General features: G+C 40.1%; 1 protein-coding gene across 1 annotated transcript in view; it reads right to left on the reverse strand.

Moving 5' to 3' along the window:
- LOC139749614 (ATP-binding cassette sub-family F member 3) overlaps window positions 1–13,288 on the reverse strand; it is a 97,495-nt gene that overhangs the window by 42,730 nt on the left and 41,477 nt on the right. The window contains exons 6-7 of the mRNA XM_071663750.1: window positions 12,058–12,162; window positions 5,315–5,473 (exon numbers count right to left, since the gene is read on the reverse strand). Coding sequence (XP_071519851.1) covers window positions 5,315–5,473; window positions 12,058–12,162 — 264 coding nt within the window. The remainder of the gene's footprint in view (window positions 1–5,314; window positions 5,474–12,057; window positions 12,163–13,288) is intronic.

Consider the following 13,288-nt stretch of genomic DNA (forward strand, 5'->3'; position numbering starts at 1 on the left):
TTCCACCACTCCTGTTTCAGGAGTAGTGCTACTCCTTCCCTTGCTCTTCTCTCACTAACCCCTGACTTTACTCTCAAAACATTCCCAAACCACTCTTCCCCTTTACCCTTGAGCTTCATTTCACTCAAAGAGCCAAAACATCCAGGTTCCTTTCCTCAAACTTACTACCTATCTCTCCTTTTTTCTCATCTTGGTTACATCCACACACATTCAGACCCCCCAATCTGAGCCTTCGAAGAGGATGAGCACTCCCCTTTAGTCGCCTTCTACGACACGTGAGGAATGCGTGGGAAGTATTCTTTCTCCCCTATCACTAGAGATATACATATACATTGAAGTGTATATGTATGTATATGTGCTTGTGTGGGCATCTATATATATACATGTGTATGTGTTGAGCCATTCCTCATCTGTTCCCTTGCGCTACCTTGCTAACGCAGGAGACAGCGGTTAAGTATAATAAATATATAAATAAATGTTGACGTGTATGTATGTATATGTGCATGTATGGGCAATTATGTATAAGTGTAAATGAGCGGATGGGCTGTTCTTCATCTGTTTCCTGGCGCTACCTCGTTGACACAGGAAACAGCGATCAGGTTCAATACATATAATAATTTACTACACCATTAACTCTACATTATCCACTTGTCTTAAACTATTACAGGAACTTAAAAATCCCACAGATGCTGTGAGTATGGAAGTTTTCCTCTAGAAATTATCACAATAAATTCTATGGAAGTATGGAAGGCTGTTACAGAGCATGGATGGAACAGACCAAGATTAGATTGGGTAAAAGGAACAACTGGAACTGTGAAGAATGCATGGGTATGTGTATAAGCACCTGTGAATATGAAGACTGAGCGAGGTACTGATTAAATGAATTGTTTCTGGAGAAATATGAATGATTGTATGAATGGGTTTGAGAAGGAGTGAAATATGGCTGTAATGGGTGATATGAATGTGAAAGTGGGATTTGATAAAACTGGCAAGACATTTGGTAGATGAGGAGTGCCTGGAGTAAATGAGAATGGAAGTTATCTTGTGGACATCCGTGATGAGAAAGGTTTATTTCTTGTAAACACACTTCTTCAGCCCAAGATGATCCAGATATATAAATGGATGAGAAATGAAGGATGAGAAGAAAAAAGGGTTTGACTAATTATGTGGCAGTGGATGAAAGGATGAGAAAGGTGCTGGATGCTAGGGTAGTGAGAGGATTCTTTGGAGATTCTGACCATTTTGCTGCTCTTGTGGAGGTGAGGATCAAGAAGTGGAGGTATGGTGTAACAAAGAATGGAGAGCTACGTGTTGGCAAATGAGGAAGATGAATAAGAGAGAACATGAGAAGGAGTATGGAAGAAGGGTGACAGAAAATTTAAATGAAAGTGCAGTAAATGTAGGAATGCAGTCATGTGTGAATAAGGTGTTTAAAATATTCACAGAAAGGCTGTTAAAGGTTGTAGAATTAGCAGCTGGATACAAGGTTGTGATATACAAAAATAAAAGGGGAAATGGATAGCTGGATGAGATTAGAAATGCTGTGGAAGAGAGTAGATAAAGACATGAGGTAGATTGCTAGAAAGGAATGTATCGGTGGATATTCAGCAAAGGAGGAAGGAAGAGTATAAGAAGTGTAGGTGGCATGTTCAGAAGCTGATACATGAAAGCAAAGAAAGGGTACATAAAGATTTTGGAGGAAAGTTGAGCGAAAAGTTTTAGGAAAATAAGAAAACTGTACTGGAAGAAGGTGAAAAAGGAAAGAGGTGAATGTACGGGTGGAAAGGTAAGTGTGAGTAGTAAAGGAGTGCTGCTAATCAAGAGGAGAAAGTGAAAGGATGGGAAGAGTATTTTAAAGAAATAATGAATGTTGGACAAGGTGAGGCAGCAGTTAGTACATGCACGGGAATAGAGGATGGAAGGAAAAGGATACAAGTCCAGGGGTCCATAACAGGAAAGGATGTAAAAGGTTGCATTAATGAAGTTGAAGGTAGGCCATAATGGCACCTGGTTTGGATGGGAATACAGCAGAAATGTTGAAGGAGGAGAAAGTGTGGTAGAGTGAGTGCATTAAATATGCAATTCAGCATGGAAGCAGAGGTTGTGCCTGAGAATTGGGGGAAAGCTATTATTGTTCCTTTACTCAAGGTACTAAGGATGTTATGCAGTAATTATAGGGGAATAAGTCTGCTAAGTATACCCGGAAAAGTGTATGCAAGGCTGCTGACAGATAAGAGTGATGAAAGTGACTGAATGAAAAACAACTAAGCAAGGTAGGGGATGTTAGGATCTGATTTTTGCAGAGAATGACATTGATAGACTCATTAGGCAGAAGCAGTTGATAAGAACCTGAGGTAGGAGCCTCTGGAAACAATGGACTGGGGTTGCCCTCTGCCAGTTCCTCTTGAGGGTGAGGCATGAAAGGATAAGAAGTAGCACTAGATATCACCAATTAAGGAGACTCTTTGTCATGGCCACCCCTTGGGGGAATTCCAGGAGGAAACAGGCATCAGAAATTTATATAGGCAGAACAATTGTGGAAAAGTATCTATATGCAGCTTTCATGGATCTGGAGAAAGCATATGAAAAAGTCAAGAGGAATGCTTCTTGGGATGTGTTAAGGACATATGGGTTAAAGGGACAACTGTTGGATGGTGTGAAAGCTTTCTATAGAGCAGCAAATGCATGTGTAAGAGTAGATAGAGAGTTGAGAGAAAGTTTCAGTATACATGTAGGTGTGAGACAGAGCTGTGTGATGTCACTATGGCTTTTTAACATATATATATTTGGCTCGAATGATATGAGATGAAAGCAAAACAAGGGAAGGGCGTGCAGGGGTGGAACGTGGTGGTAAGGTATGATGGCTATTGACAAGCCTGTCAACAGATGATACTAAGTTGTTTGCTGAGATTAAATAGGAGCTGCAGAAGGTTGTAAATGTATTTTATGATGTGTGTTAGTGCAAGCAATTGAAGGTAAATACAAATAAAATAAAGTAGTGTGAAAAAAAAGTTAAAGTATAGATTCTGCAGAGTCCTACAGAGTGAGAGAAGAGAGTGTACTATTCTATGTTATCTGTATGGGAGAAGAAAGACTGGAAGTGGTGAAACAATTCAAGTATTTATGAGCTTACCTGAGTAAACTTGGTGAGATGGAAGGAGAGATAAGGGAGAGATCAGCACAGGGTATTGGGTTTCTTAATAGAATAATGAAGGATAGAGGTGTAAGTGCAGAAGTAAAGAAAGGATTAAAGGACAGCACAGTCCTCTCGACACTGACCTATGCAGCCAAAACATGGACATGAAATAAATAACAGATATCAAGAATCCAAGGCTGTAGAAATCAACTAATTGAGAGGATCATGTGGTATAAGTAGATGGAATGAAGAAATGAGGGAATGTATGAGAGACTTGGTATAGCAGAAATGCAAAAGGAATTAATTGCGGAGAGGTGGAGAAGGTGAAACATAATACTTTGAGGTGGTATGGGCATGTCAAAGGAATGCAACACAGAAAGTTTGCATGGAGTGAAGAGGAGTGTATGAAAGTACAATTAAAGGGGATAGTGTGAGAGGATGAACCCCCATGACATGAAATAGAAAGGTAGATTACTAAAGGGAGAAAAATGGTGGAAGAGTGCATGGAGTGGTGTATGTGAGGGAGGCATGCAAGGACAAGGATAAGTGAAGGCTCTTTTGCCAAGGCCACCCCCTTGATAGGAGTTCCAAGATGAAATGGGCATCAGAAATATATGTAGATAAACAGACAATACAGAATTCTAACAATGCATGGAATATACTATGATTACAAATTACATATTCTGCATATCATCATAAATCAACCCTAACCATCTCATATTAGTAGGAATGGAGTTAAAGATGATAATATAGGTGAAAAATGTGATAAAAACAGTATAGTACATTAGCTATTTATCATATAAATAACACTGAATAGACAATGAAATACATGGATACAGCAATGTAACAACAAATATATTTTTTTTTTTATTTTTTTATACTTTGTCGCTGTCTCCCGCGTTTGCGAGGTAGCGCAAGGAAACAGACGAAAGAAATGGCCCAACCCCCCCCCATACACATGTATATACATACGTCCACACACGCAAATATACATACCTTCACAGCTTTCCATGGTTTACCCCAGACGCTTCACATGCCTTGATTCAATCCACTGACAGCACGTCAGCCCCGGTATACCACATCGCTCCAATTCACTCTGTTCCTTGCCCTCCTTTCACCCTCCTGCATGTTCAGGCCCCGATCACACAAAATCTTTTTCACTCCATCTTTGAACCTCCAATTTGGTCTCCCTCTTCTCCTTGTTCCCTCCACCTCCGACACATATATCCTCTTGGTCAATCTTTCCTCACTCATCCTCTCCATGTGCCCAAACCACTTCAAAACACCCTCTTCTGCTCTCTCAACCACGCTCTTTTTATTTCCACACATCTCTCTTACCCTTACGTTACTCACTCGATCAAACCACCTCACACCACACATTGTCCTCAAACATCTCATTTCCAGCACATCCATCCTCCTGCGCACAACTCTATCCATAGCCCACGCCTCACAACCATACAACATTGTTGGAACCACTATTCCTTCAAACATACCCACTTTTGCTTTCCGAGATAATGTTCTCGACTTCCACACATTCTTCAAGGCCCCCAGAATTTTCGCCCCCTCCCCCACCCTATGATCCACTTCCGCTTCCATGGTTCCATCCGCTGCCAGATCCACTCCCAGATATCTAAAACACTTAACTTCCTCTAGTTTTTCTCCATTCAAACTCACCTCCCAATTGACTTGACCCTCAACCCTACTGTACCTAATAACCTTGCTCTTATTCACATTTACTCTTAACTTTCTTCTTCCACACACTTTACCAAACTCAGTCACCAGCTTCTGCAGTTTCTCACATGAATCAGCCACCAGCGCTGTGTCATCAGTGAACAACAACTGACTCACTTCCCAAGCTCTCTCATCCCCAACAGACTTCATACTTGCCCCTCTTTCCAAAACTCTTGCATTCACCTCCCTAACAACCCCATCCATAAACAAATTAAACAACCATGGAGACATCACACACCCCTGCCGCAAACCTACATTCACTGAGAACCAATCACTTTCCTCTCTTCCTACACGTACACATGCCTTACATCCTCCATAAAAACTTTTCACTGCTTCCAACAACTTTCCTCCCACACCATATATTCTTAATACCTTCCACAGAGCATCTCTATCAACTCTATCATATATGGTAATAACTATACAAGAATGTCTATAAATGCAAATTACCCTTGTAACATTGTGGCTTGAATCTCTTTTTCTCTGTCAAGGAGACCCTTGCGTTGCGTGTCACATTCAAGAACACTCTCTAGGGCTATGGTATCATCTCCTGTCACTTCTTGCTCCACATATAAAATCGAAACGTGACTTGGGATACGAAGTGTGCGGCTGTAAGAAAAACATTTGAAAGAAAGAAATCTAATGAAAAAAAAAAGGATTATTTTTGAGACAATATATAACCTGAGGACACATCTCTATGCCTGAAAACAAACCTCAGTGAAGTACAGTTACATGGACAATCTTTTATATAACTGAAGATACTCAAAGAAATTTAAACAACTGTACGCAATGCCCAACAGGACTATTTGTGTCACTGATATGAGTGATACTGGGTTCCTTCTCCATTTCATCATCTAACACTATAAACATATATATTTTTTTTACTGTTTAAGGAAGCTTACCATACAACTTGGGCTTTGGACTTTCCCATGTCTAACCACATGAAAATTATCACTTCTATCTACTGTTGTCCCAATAGAATGGTTATTTTAGTTTCTAAGTTATCAATTTTCTTTGCTCCATCCTCATTTTATCTGCAAAATCTACAAATTTAGATATCATTTCCCTGGAGATTCCCTCACACACACTATGTCTGTTTACCACAATTTCACTAGCTAAGCTATTATCACTAATTTCCTTTGATGACCTATCACTTAAATCACAGAAATAATATATGATAAATTTACCTTCATATCATATCAGCATATCTTTAGTAAAGTCCCTGTCGCCCTTAGGACAGGTATAGCATTGTGCATACCTAATATTGGAAAAGATCCTTAACCACACCAAACTGAGCACAGAGCAGACAAATCTGTTCCCAAGGAAAGTCACATTAAGTCTAATCGACCTGTTATAGCTTATGGAACTTTTGTTTGCCTGGTTCATGCAGTACTGCTATCCTTACTGTGCCCCCAAATGACTAGAATAGTGGTGTGACAACTTTTTCCAAATCATGTTCGCTGAAAGAGACTAAGGGTTTTGTCAAATAGTGTGTGTAATTAACTATCTACAATGTAAGTGAAGGGAGTTTTCTACCGTGTGTAATCACCTGATCATACTGTACATGGAGGAAGTTTTACACTTGTGGGGGGCCTCATCTTTCGAACATTCTCTTAAAGTTGTCTATAAGATGTCTGCACTAAACATATCTCCATTTTGATTCTCCTCCTATACCAGTCACCATTGGTATCCATGTTCTGACCCCTTCACTAAAGATTACAGAATCTTCTGTAGCAGTGGTTTATACTCTTATCATTTGAATTCCCTTTCCCAGTCAATACTCTCAAAGAACTTGACTAGTTTCACAAAGCAGCCACTTTGGTTCCTGTGGCCACTCTGACTTTCCTCTCACATCCTCCACCACCATACATGCAAAAACAAACACTACTTGATCAGTCCTTCCCATAGGTGGATCATAATTCATATGTTCTATTTCCATGATGCAGAGTGTAAAGATATGGTCAATTTGAGATGGTGAATCATTTCCTCTAGTTCTCATATGCTCTATGACATGTTGGTGCAGATAGTTTTCTTATATACTTTCAAGGGATTTGTGTCTCCTAACTCTATACTGCCATGGGAATCTATGTTCTCCAAGTCTATTTGTCTGTAAATGAAATTCTCTGTTATCAGTACTTTATCATCTCCTAGGAGGAAGAGTCTTCTTGCTTCCTTCACAACCCTTATTGTTCTTCACTATTCTCTAGTATATACAAATATTTTACACATGCATTTATTTGGCAGAATATACACTAATAGTATCATAATACTGTGATACTTTATTCTCTCCACAAACATACAATCTCTCCATGACACAAATAACAGTTGACAACACTTAACTCATTCTTCACAATTCTAGATTTTCCTGTGGTGAACACTTTGCACTAGCCCTGCCTTTCAGCAATAAGGTAGGAGGAATATATAGAAGTAGTAGGAAGGAACATTAGACAGGAGCTTAGGTAGAAACATTAGGTTGAAGTGGTTCGTAGTAACACTAGGTGGAAGTAGTAGGATGTTACACTCGACAGGAACAGTTAGGTAGAAGTAACTGGTAGGAGCATAAGATAGAAGCCTCTGAAAACACTGCACTGTAACTGACCTCTGCTAAAGGCCTGTTAAGGGTGAGGCACAAAAGTCTAGAAGCAGTACTGGAGTTCAACAGTAATGGTGACTCTTTAGCCATGGAACAGGAATTGGAGTTATAGACAGATTCAACAGTATCATAACACACTTCCTATCCACAGAAATTTCATCCATCATGTATTGTCTGAAGGTATCACCTAAGTATTGATATTTTCAGGAATATAATGGAATTATATGGGAGGGTATTGATTGAGAGGGTGAAGGCATGTACAAAGTATCCGATTGGGGAAGAGCAGTGTGGTGTCAGAAGTGGTAGAGGATGTGTGGATCAGGTGTTTGCTTTGAAAAATGTATGTGAGAAATACTTTGAAAAACAGATGGATTTGTATGGAGCATTTATGGATCTGGAGAGAGAATATGACAGAGTTGACAGAGATGCCCTGTGGAATGTATTAAGAGTATATGGTGTGGGAGGTAAGTTGTTAGAAGCAGTGAAAAGTTTTTTTGAGGATGTAAGGCATGTGTACAGATAGGAAGAGAGGAAAGTGATTGGTTCCCAGTGAATGTCGGTTTACGGCAGGGGTGTGTGATGTCTCCATGGTTGTTTAATTTGTTTATGGATGGGGTTGTCAGGGAGGTGAATGCAAGAGTTCTGGAGAGAGGGGAAAATATGTAGTCTGTTGTGGACGAGAGGGCTTGGGAAGTGAGTCAGCTGTTGTTCGCTGATGATACAGTGCTGGTGGCTGATTTGGCTGAGAAACTGCAGAAGCTGGTGACTGAGTCTGGTAAAGTGTGTGAAAGAAGAAAGCTGAGAGTTTATGTGAATAAGAGCAAGGTTATTAGGCACAGTAGGGTTGAGGGACAAGTAAATTGGGAGGTAAGTTTGAATAGAGAAAAACTGGAGGATGTGAAGTATTTTAGATATCTGGGAGTGGATTTGGCAGCAGATAGAATGATGGAAGCAGAAGCGAGTCACAGGGTGGGGAGGGGGCAAAGGTTCTGGGAGTGTTGAAGAATGTGTGGAAGGTGAGAATGTTATCTTGGAGAGCAAAAATGGGTATGTTTGAAGGGAAAGTGGTTCCAACAATGTTATATGGTTGCGAGGTGTGGGATATAAATAGGCTTTTGTGGAGGAGGGTGGATGTGTTGGAAATGAGATGTTTGAGGACAATATGTGGTATGAGGTGGTTTGATTGAGTAAGTAATGAAAGGGTAAGAGAGATGTGTGGAAATTAAAAGAGTGTGGTTGAGAGAGCAGAAGAGGGTGTATTGAAATGGTTTGGTCACATGGAGAAAATGAGTGAGGAAAGATTGACAAAGAGGATATATGTGTCAGACGTGGAGGGAACAAGGAGAAGTGGGAGAGCAAATTGAAGGTGGAAGTATGAAGTGAAAAAGATTTTGAGCAATCAGGGCCTGAACTTACAAGAGGGTGAAAGGTGTGCAAGGAATAGTGAATTGGAACGATGTGGTATACCAGGGTCAACGTGCTGTCAATGGATTGAACCAGGGCATGTGAAGTGTCTGAGGTAAACCATGGAATGTTTTGTGGGGCCTGGATATGGAAAGGGAGCTGTGGTCTCGGTGCATTATACATGACTGTTAGAGACTGAGTGTGAACAAATGTGGCCTTTGTTGCCTTTTCCTAGGGCTACCTCCCACGTGCGTGGGGGGAGGGAGGTGCCATTTCATGTGTGGCGGAGTGGTGACGGGAATGGATGAAGGCAGCAACTATGAGTATGTACATGTGTATATATGTACATGTCTGTTAAAAAGGTGAGAACAAAGGACGTAAGAGGAGTGGGGGAGGAATGGGATGTATTTAGGGAAGCAGTGATGGCCTGCGCAAAAGTTGATTGTGGCATGAGAAGCGTAGGAGGTGGGCAGATTAGAAAGGGTAGTGAGTGGTGGGATGAAGAAGTAAGATTATTAGTGAAAAAGAAGAGATGCATTTGGACGATTTTTACATGGAAATAATGCAAATGAGTGGAAGATGTATAAAAGAAAGAGACAGGAGGTCAAGAGAAAGGTGCAAGAGGTGAAAAAGAGGACAAATGAGAGTTGGGGTGAGAGAGTATCATTAAATTTTAGGGAGAATAAAAAGATGTTTTGGAAGGAGGTAAATAAAATGCATAAGACAAGGGAACAAATGGGAACATCAGTGAAGGGGGCAAATGGGGAGGTGATAACAAGTAGTGGTGATGTGAGAAGGAGATGGAGTGAGTATTTTGAAGGTTTGTTGAATGTGCTTGATGATCGAGTGGTAGATATAGGGTGTTTTGGTCAAGGTGGTGTGCAAAGTGAGAGGGTTAGGGAGAATGATTTAGTAAATAGAGAAGAGGTAGTAAAAGCTTTGCGGAAGATGAAAGCCGGCAAGGCAGCGGGTTTGGATGGTATTGCAGTGGAATTTATCAAAAAAGGGGGTGACTGTATTGTTGACTGGTTGGTAAGGTTATCTAATGTATGTATGTCTCATGGTGAGGTGCCTGAGGATTGGCAGAATGCTTGGATAGTGCCACTGTACAAAGGCAAAGGGGATAAAGGTGAGTGCTCTAATTACAGAGGTAAAAGTTTGTTGAGTATTCCTGGGAAATTATACGGAAGGGTTCTGATTGAGAGGGTGACGGAATGTACAGAGCATCAGGTCAGGGAAGAGCAGTGTGGCTTCAGAAGTGGTAGAGGGTGTGTGGATCAGGTGATTGCTTTAGAGAATGTATGTGAGAAATACTTTGAAAAGCAAAGGGATTTGTATGCAGCATTTATGGATCTGGAGAAGGCATATGATAAGAGTTGATAGAGACGCTCTATGGAAGGTATTAAGAATATATGGAGTGGGAGGCAAGTTGTTAGAAGCAGTGAAAAGTTTTTATCGAGGATGTAAGGCATGTGTATGTATAGGAAGAGAGGAAAGTGATTGGTTCTCAGTGAATGTTGGTTTGTGGCAGGAGTGTGTGATGTCTCCATGGTTGTTTAATTTGTTTACGGATGGGGTTGTTAGGGAGGTGAATGCAAGAGTTTTGGAAAGAAGGGTAAGTACGCAGTCTGTTGTGGATGAAAGAGCTTGGGAAGTGAGTCAGTTGTTGTTCGCTGATGATACAGCACTGGTGGCTGATTCGGGAGAGAAACTGCAGAAGCTGGTGACTGAGTTTGGTAAAGTGTGTGAAAGAAGAGAGTTGAGAGTAAATGTGAATAAGAGCAAGGTTATTTAGGTACAGTAGGGTTGAGGGACAAGTCAATTGGGAGTTAAGTTTGAATGGAGAAAAACTGGAGGAAGTGAAGTGTTTTAGATATCTGGGAGAGGATTTGGCAGCGGATGGAACCATGGAAGCGGAAGTGAATCATAGGGTGAGAGAGGGGGCGAAAGTTCTGGAAGCGTTGAAAAATGTGTGGAAGTTGAGAACATTCTCTTGGAAAGCAAAAATGGGTATGTTTGAAGGAATAGTGGTGCCAACAATGTTATATGTTTGCGAGGCATGGGCTATAGATAGAGTTGTGTGGAGGAGGATGGATGTGCTGGAAATGAGATGTTTGAGGACAATATGTGGTGTGAGGTGGTTTGATCGAGTAAGTAATGAAAGGGTAAGAGAGATGTGTGGTAATAAAAAGAGTGTGGTTGAGAGAGCAGAAGAGGGTGTCTTGAAATGGTTTCATCACATGGAGAGAATGAGTGAGGAAAGATTGACAAAGAGGATATACATGTCAGAGGTGGAGGGAACAAGAAGCAGGAGACCAAATTGGAGGTGAAAGGGAGTGAAAAAGATTCTGAGCAATTGGGGCCTGAACATGCAGCAGGCATGCAAGGAATAGAGTGAATTGGAATGATGTAGTATACTGGGGTCGACAAGCTGTCACTTTACTAAACCTAGGCATGTGAAACACCTGGAAAGGTATGTGGGGCCTGGATGTGAATAGGGAGTAGTGGTTTCGGTGCATCACACATGGCAGCTAGAGACAGTGTGAACGAATGTGACCCTTTTGTCTCTTTTCCTGGCATTACCTCGCTGATGCAGGGGGAGGTGATGCTGTTTCCTGTAAGGTGGGGTGGCACCAGGAATGGACAAAGGCATGTGAGTAAGAATATGTTCATGGGTATACATGTGTATGGCTGTGCATGTGTATGTATGTATGTATGTATGTGTATATGTTGATATGTATATGTACATGAGCATTTATGTATATATATGTTTGTATGTGAGTAGATGGGTCTTTCTTCGTCTGTTTCCTGGCACTACCTCGCTAACACGGGAAGCAGCGATCAAGTACAATAAAAATAAATACATATAAATAAATGACTGAGGTGTAGGGGAAAAATGGGACAAATAGGAAGATGTGTGAATGTTCAATTTGAAAGAACTGAGTAGGGGAAGGTATACTTCAGATAAGGGTGTAATTCTGGATCTAGTATAATGGAAATCACTTTATGTGGAATGAAAGCATGGTGAAAGGAGAAGTCTTACATGATGAATCAAATTACAATATCAATAAATGCACAAGCAGCATGGAAGACTTGCTTCACCCTGGTGCAATGAGTGAAAATAAGGCTGTACAAATCTGATACATCCCATACATGCAGTAACATTATAAGATAAAAGCAAAATTACAACACCAACCTGGCAATCATTCTTAACAATGTTGTTTTTCCAAGTCCATTTCTTCCAACCAAAGCATATCTTCTTCCAAATGCTAAAGAAACTGTTGCATTCTGAATAAGAACTCTGAAAAAGAAAAAGTAAATAATAAATCTACTTTATCAAAAGCAGTAACATTTCCTGGTTTAAACAGAAATGATCTCCAAGGAACTTCTTTGCCTTATGTGTAACAAGATACCAGGTGATACCTCCCACTTTACTTGTTAAATAAATCTAGAGTGACTCTGGGAAAGGATGTTTTCTTTTTCATAAAGCTCTTCCAGCTAACTGATATGAGTTTAGTAAAAGTTGGGAGCTTGAAAATCTCAGGTTCAAACCGAATGCCTACAATGTTGCCAACTTCCATATATCCAAATTCAGAATAATGTACATTTAAATGATATCCAAGCAATGAGGAATATGGGAAACTAAAATGGGGAAAGTTGAGAAGTATAACTAAAAATCATACTGAAAAAGTGTAACTCTAAAAAAAGAAGTAACTCTAAAAAAAAGAAGTTACAATAATTACAACCATAAGGTATCACTAACAGCTGTGTTGAAAATACTCTCTAGATAAATTCTACTTGCAAGCCAGCAAGATATATAACTGTTCTACTGTTTGAGGGAATCGGTTTAAGATCATCAGAAATTGATTCATATATGGGAAGGCATCAGGACCAGGTTGCTATGACAATCTACAAGAAGAAAATTTGAAGGAAAGAATTATCAAAGATCAGTAGTTTGGATATGCTGTTTGATATAATAAAAAAACTAGATAAAAAATCTAACTTAAGGATGGAAATAAAAAACTTTGGGATCATGTTAAAGAAGCCCAGGTCCTGATCATTACTATCCACAAGTAATTAAAATGTCAAACACAAAATTACTGGGCTGTTAACCCATATTTCCAATAACTCTCTCCAAGATGGAACAGTCCCACAGAACTGGAGACTGGCAGACATCACTCCCATATGTTAAAGAAAGGCCATAAATTGCCTGATAATTACCATCCTGTTAGCCTGACATCACTTATAAGTAAACTTCTGGAGTTGATTATTAGGCCTGATCAATAATAACTGCATGGTTTTAGAAGACACAGATCATGCCTTACAAACCTCCTTGAATTTTCTCATAAATTATTCAATATCCATGACAAGACAAAAGCAATAGATATAACATTTCTGGACTTCCAGAAAGCATTCAACAAAGTCTG

This window comes from Panulirus ornatus, chromosome 1 (assembly GCF_036320965.1).
Source record: "Panulirus ornatus isolate Po-2019 chromosome 1, ASM3632096v1, whole genome shotgun sequence".
NCBI classification, from domain to species: domain Eukaryota; kingdom Metazoa; phylum Arthropoda; class Malacostraca; order Decapoda; family Palinuridae; genus Panulirus; species Panulirus ornatus.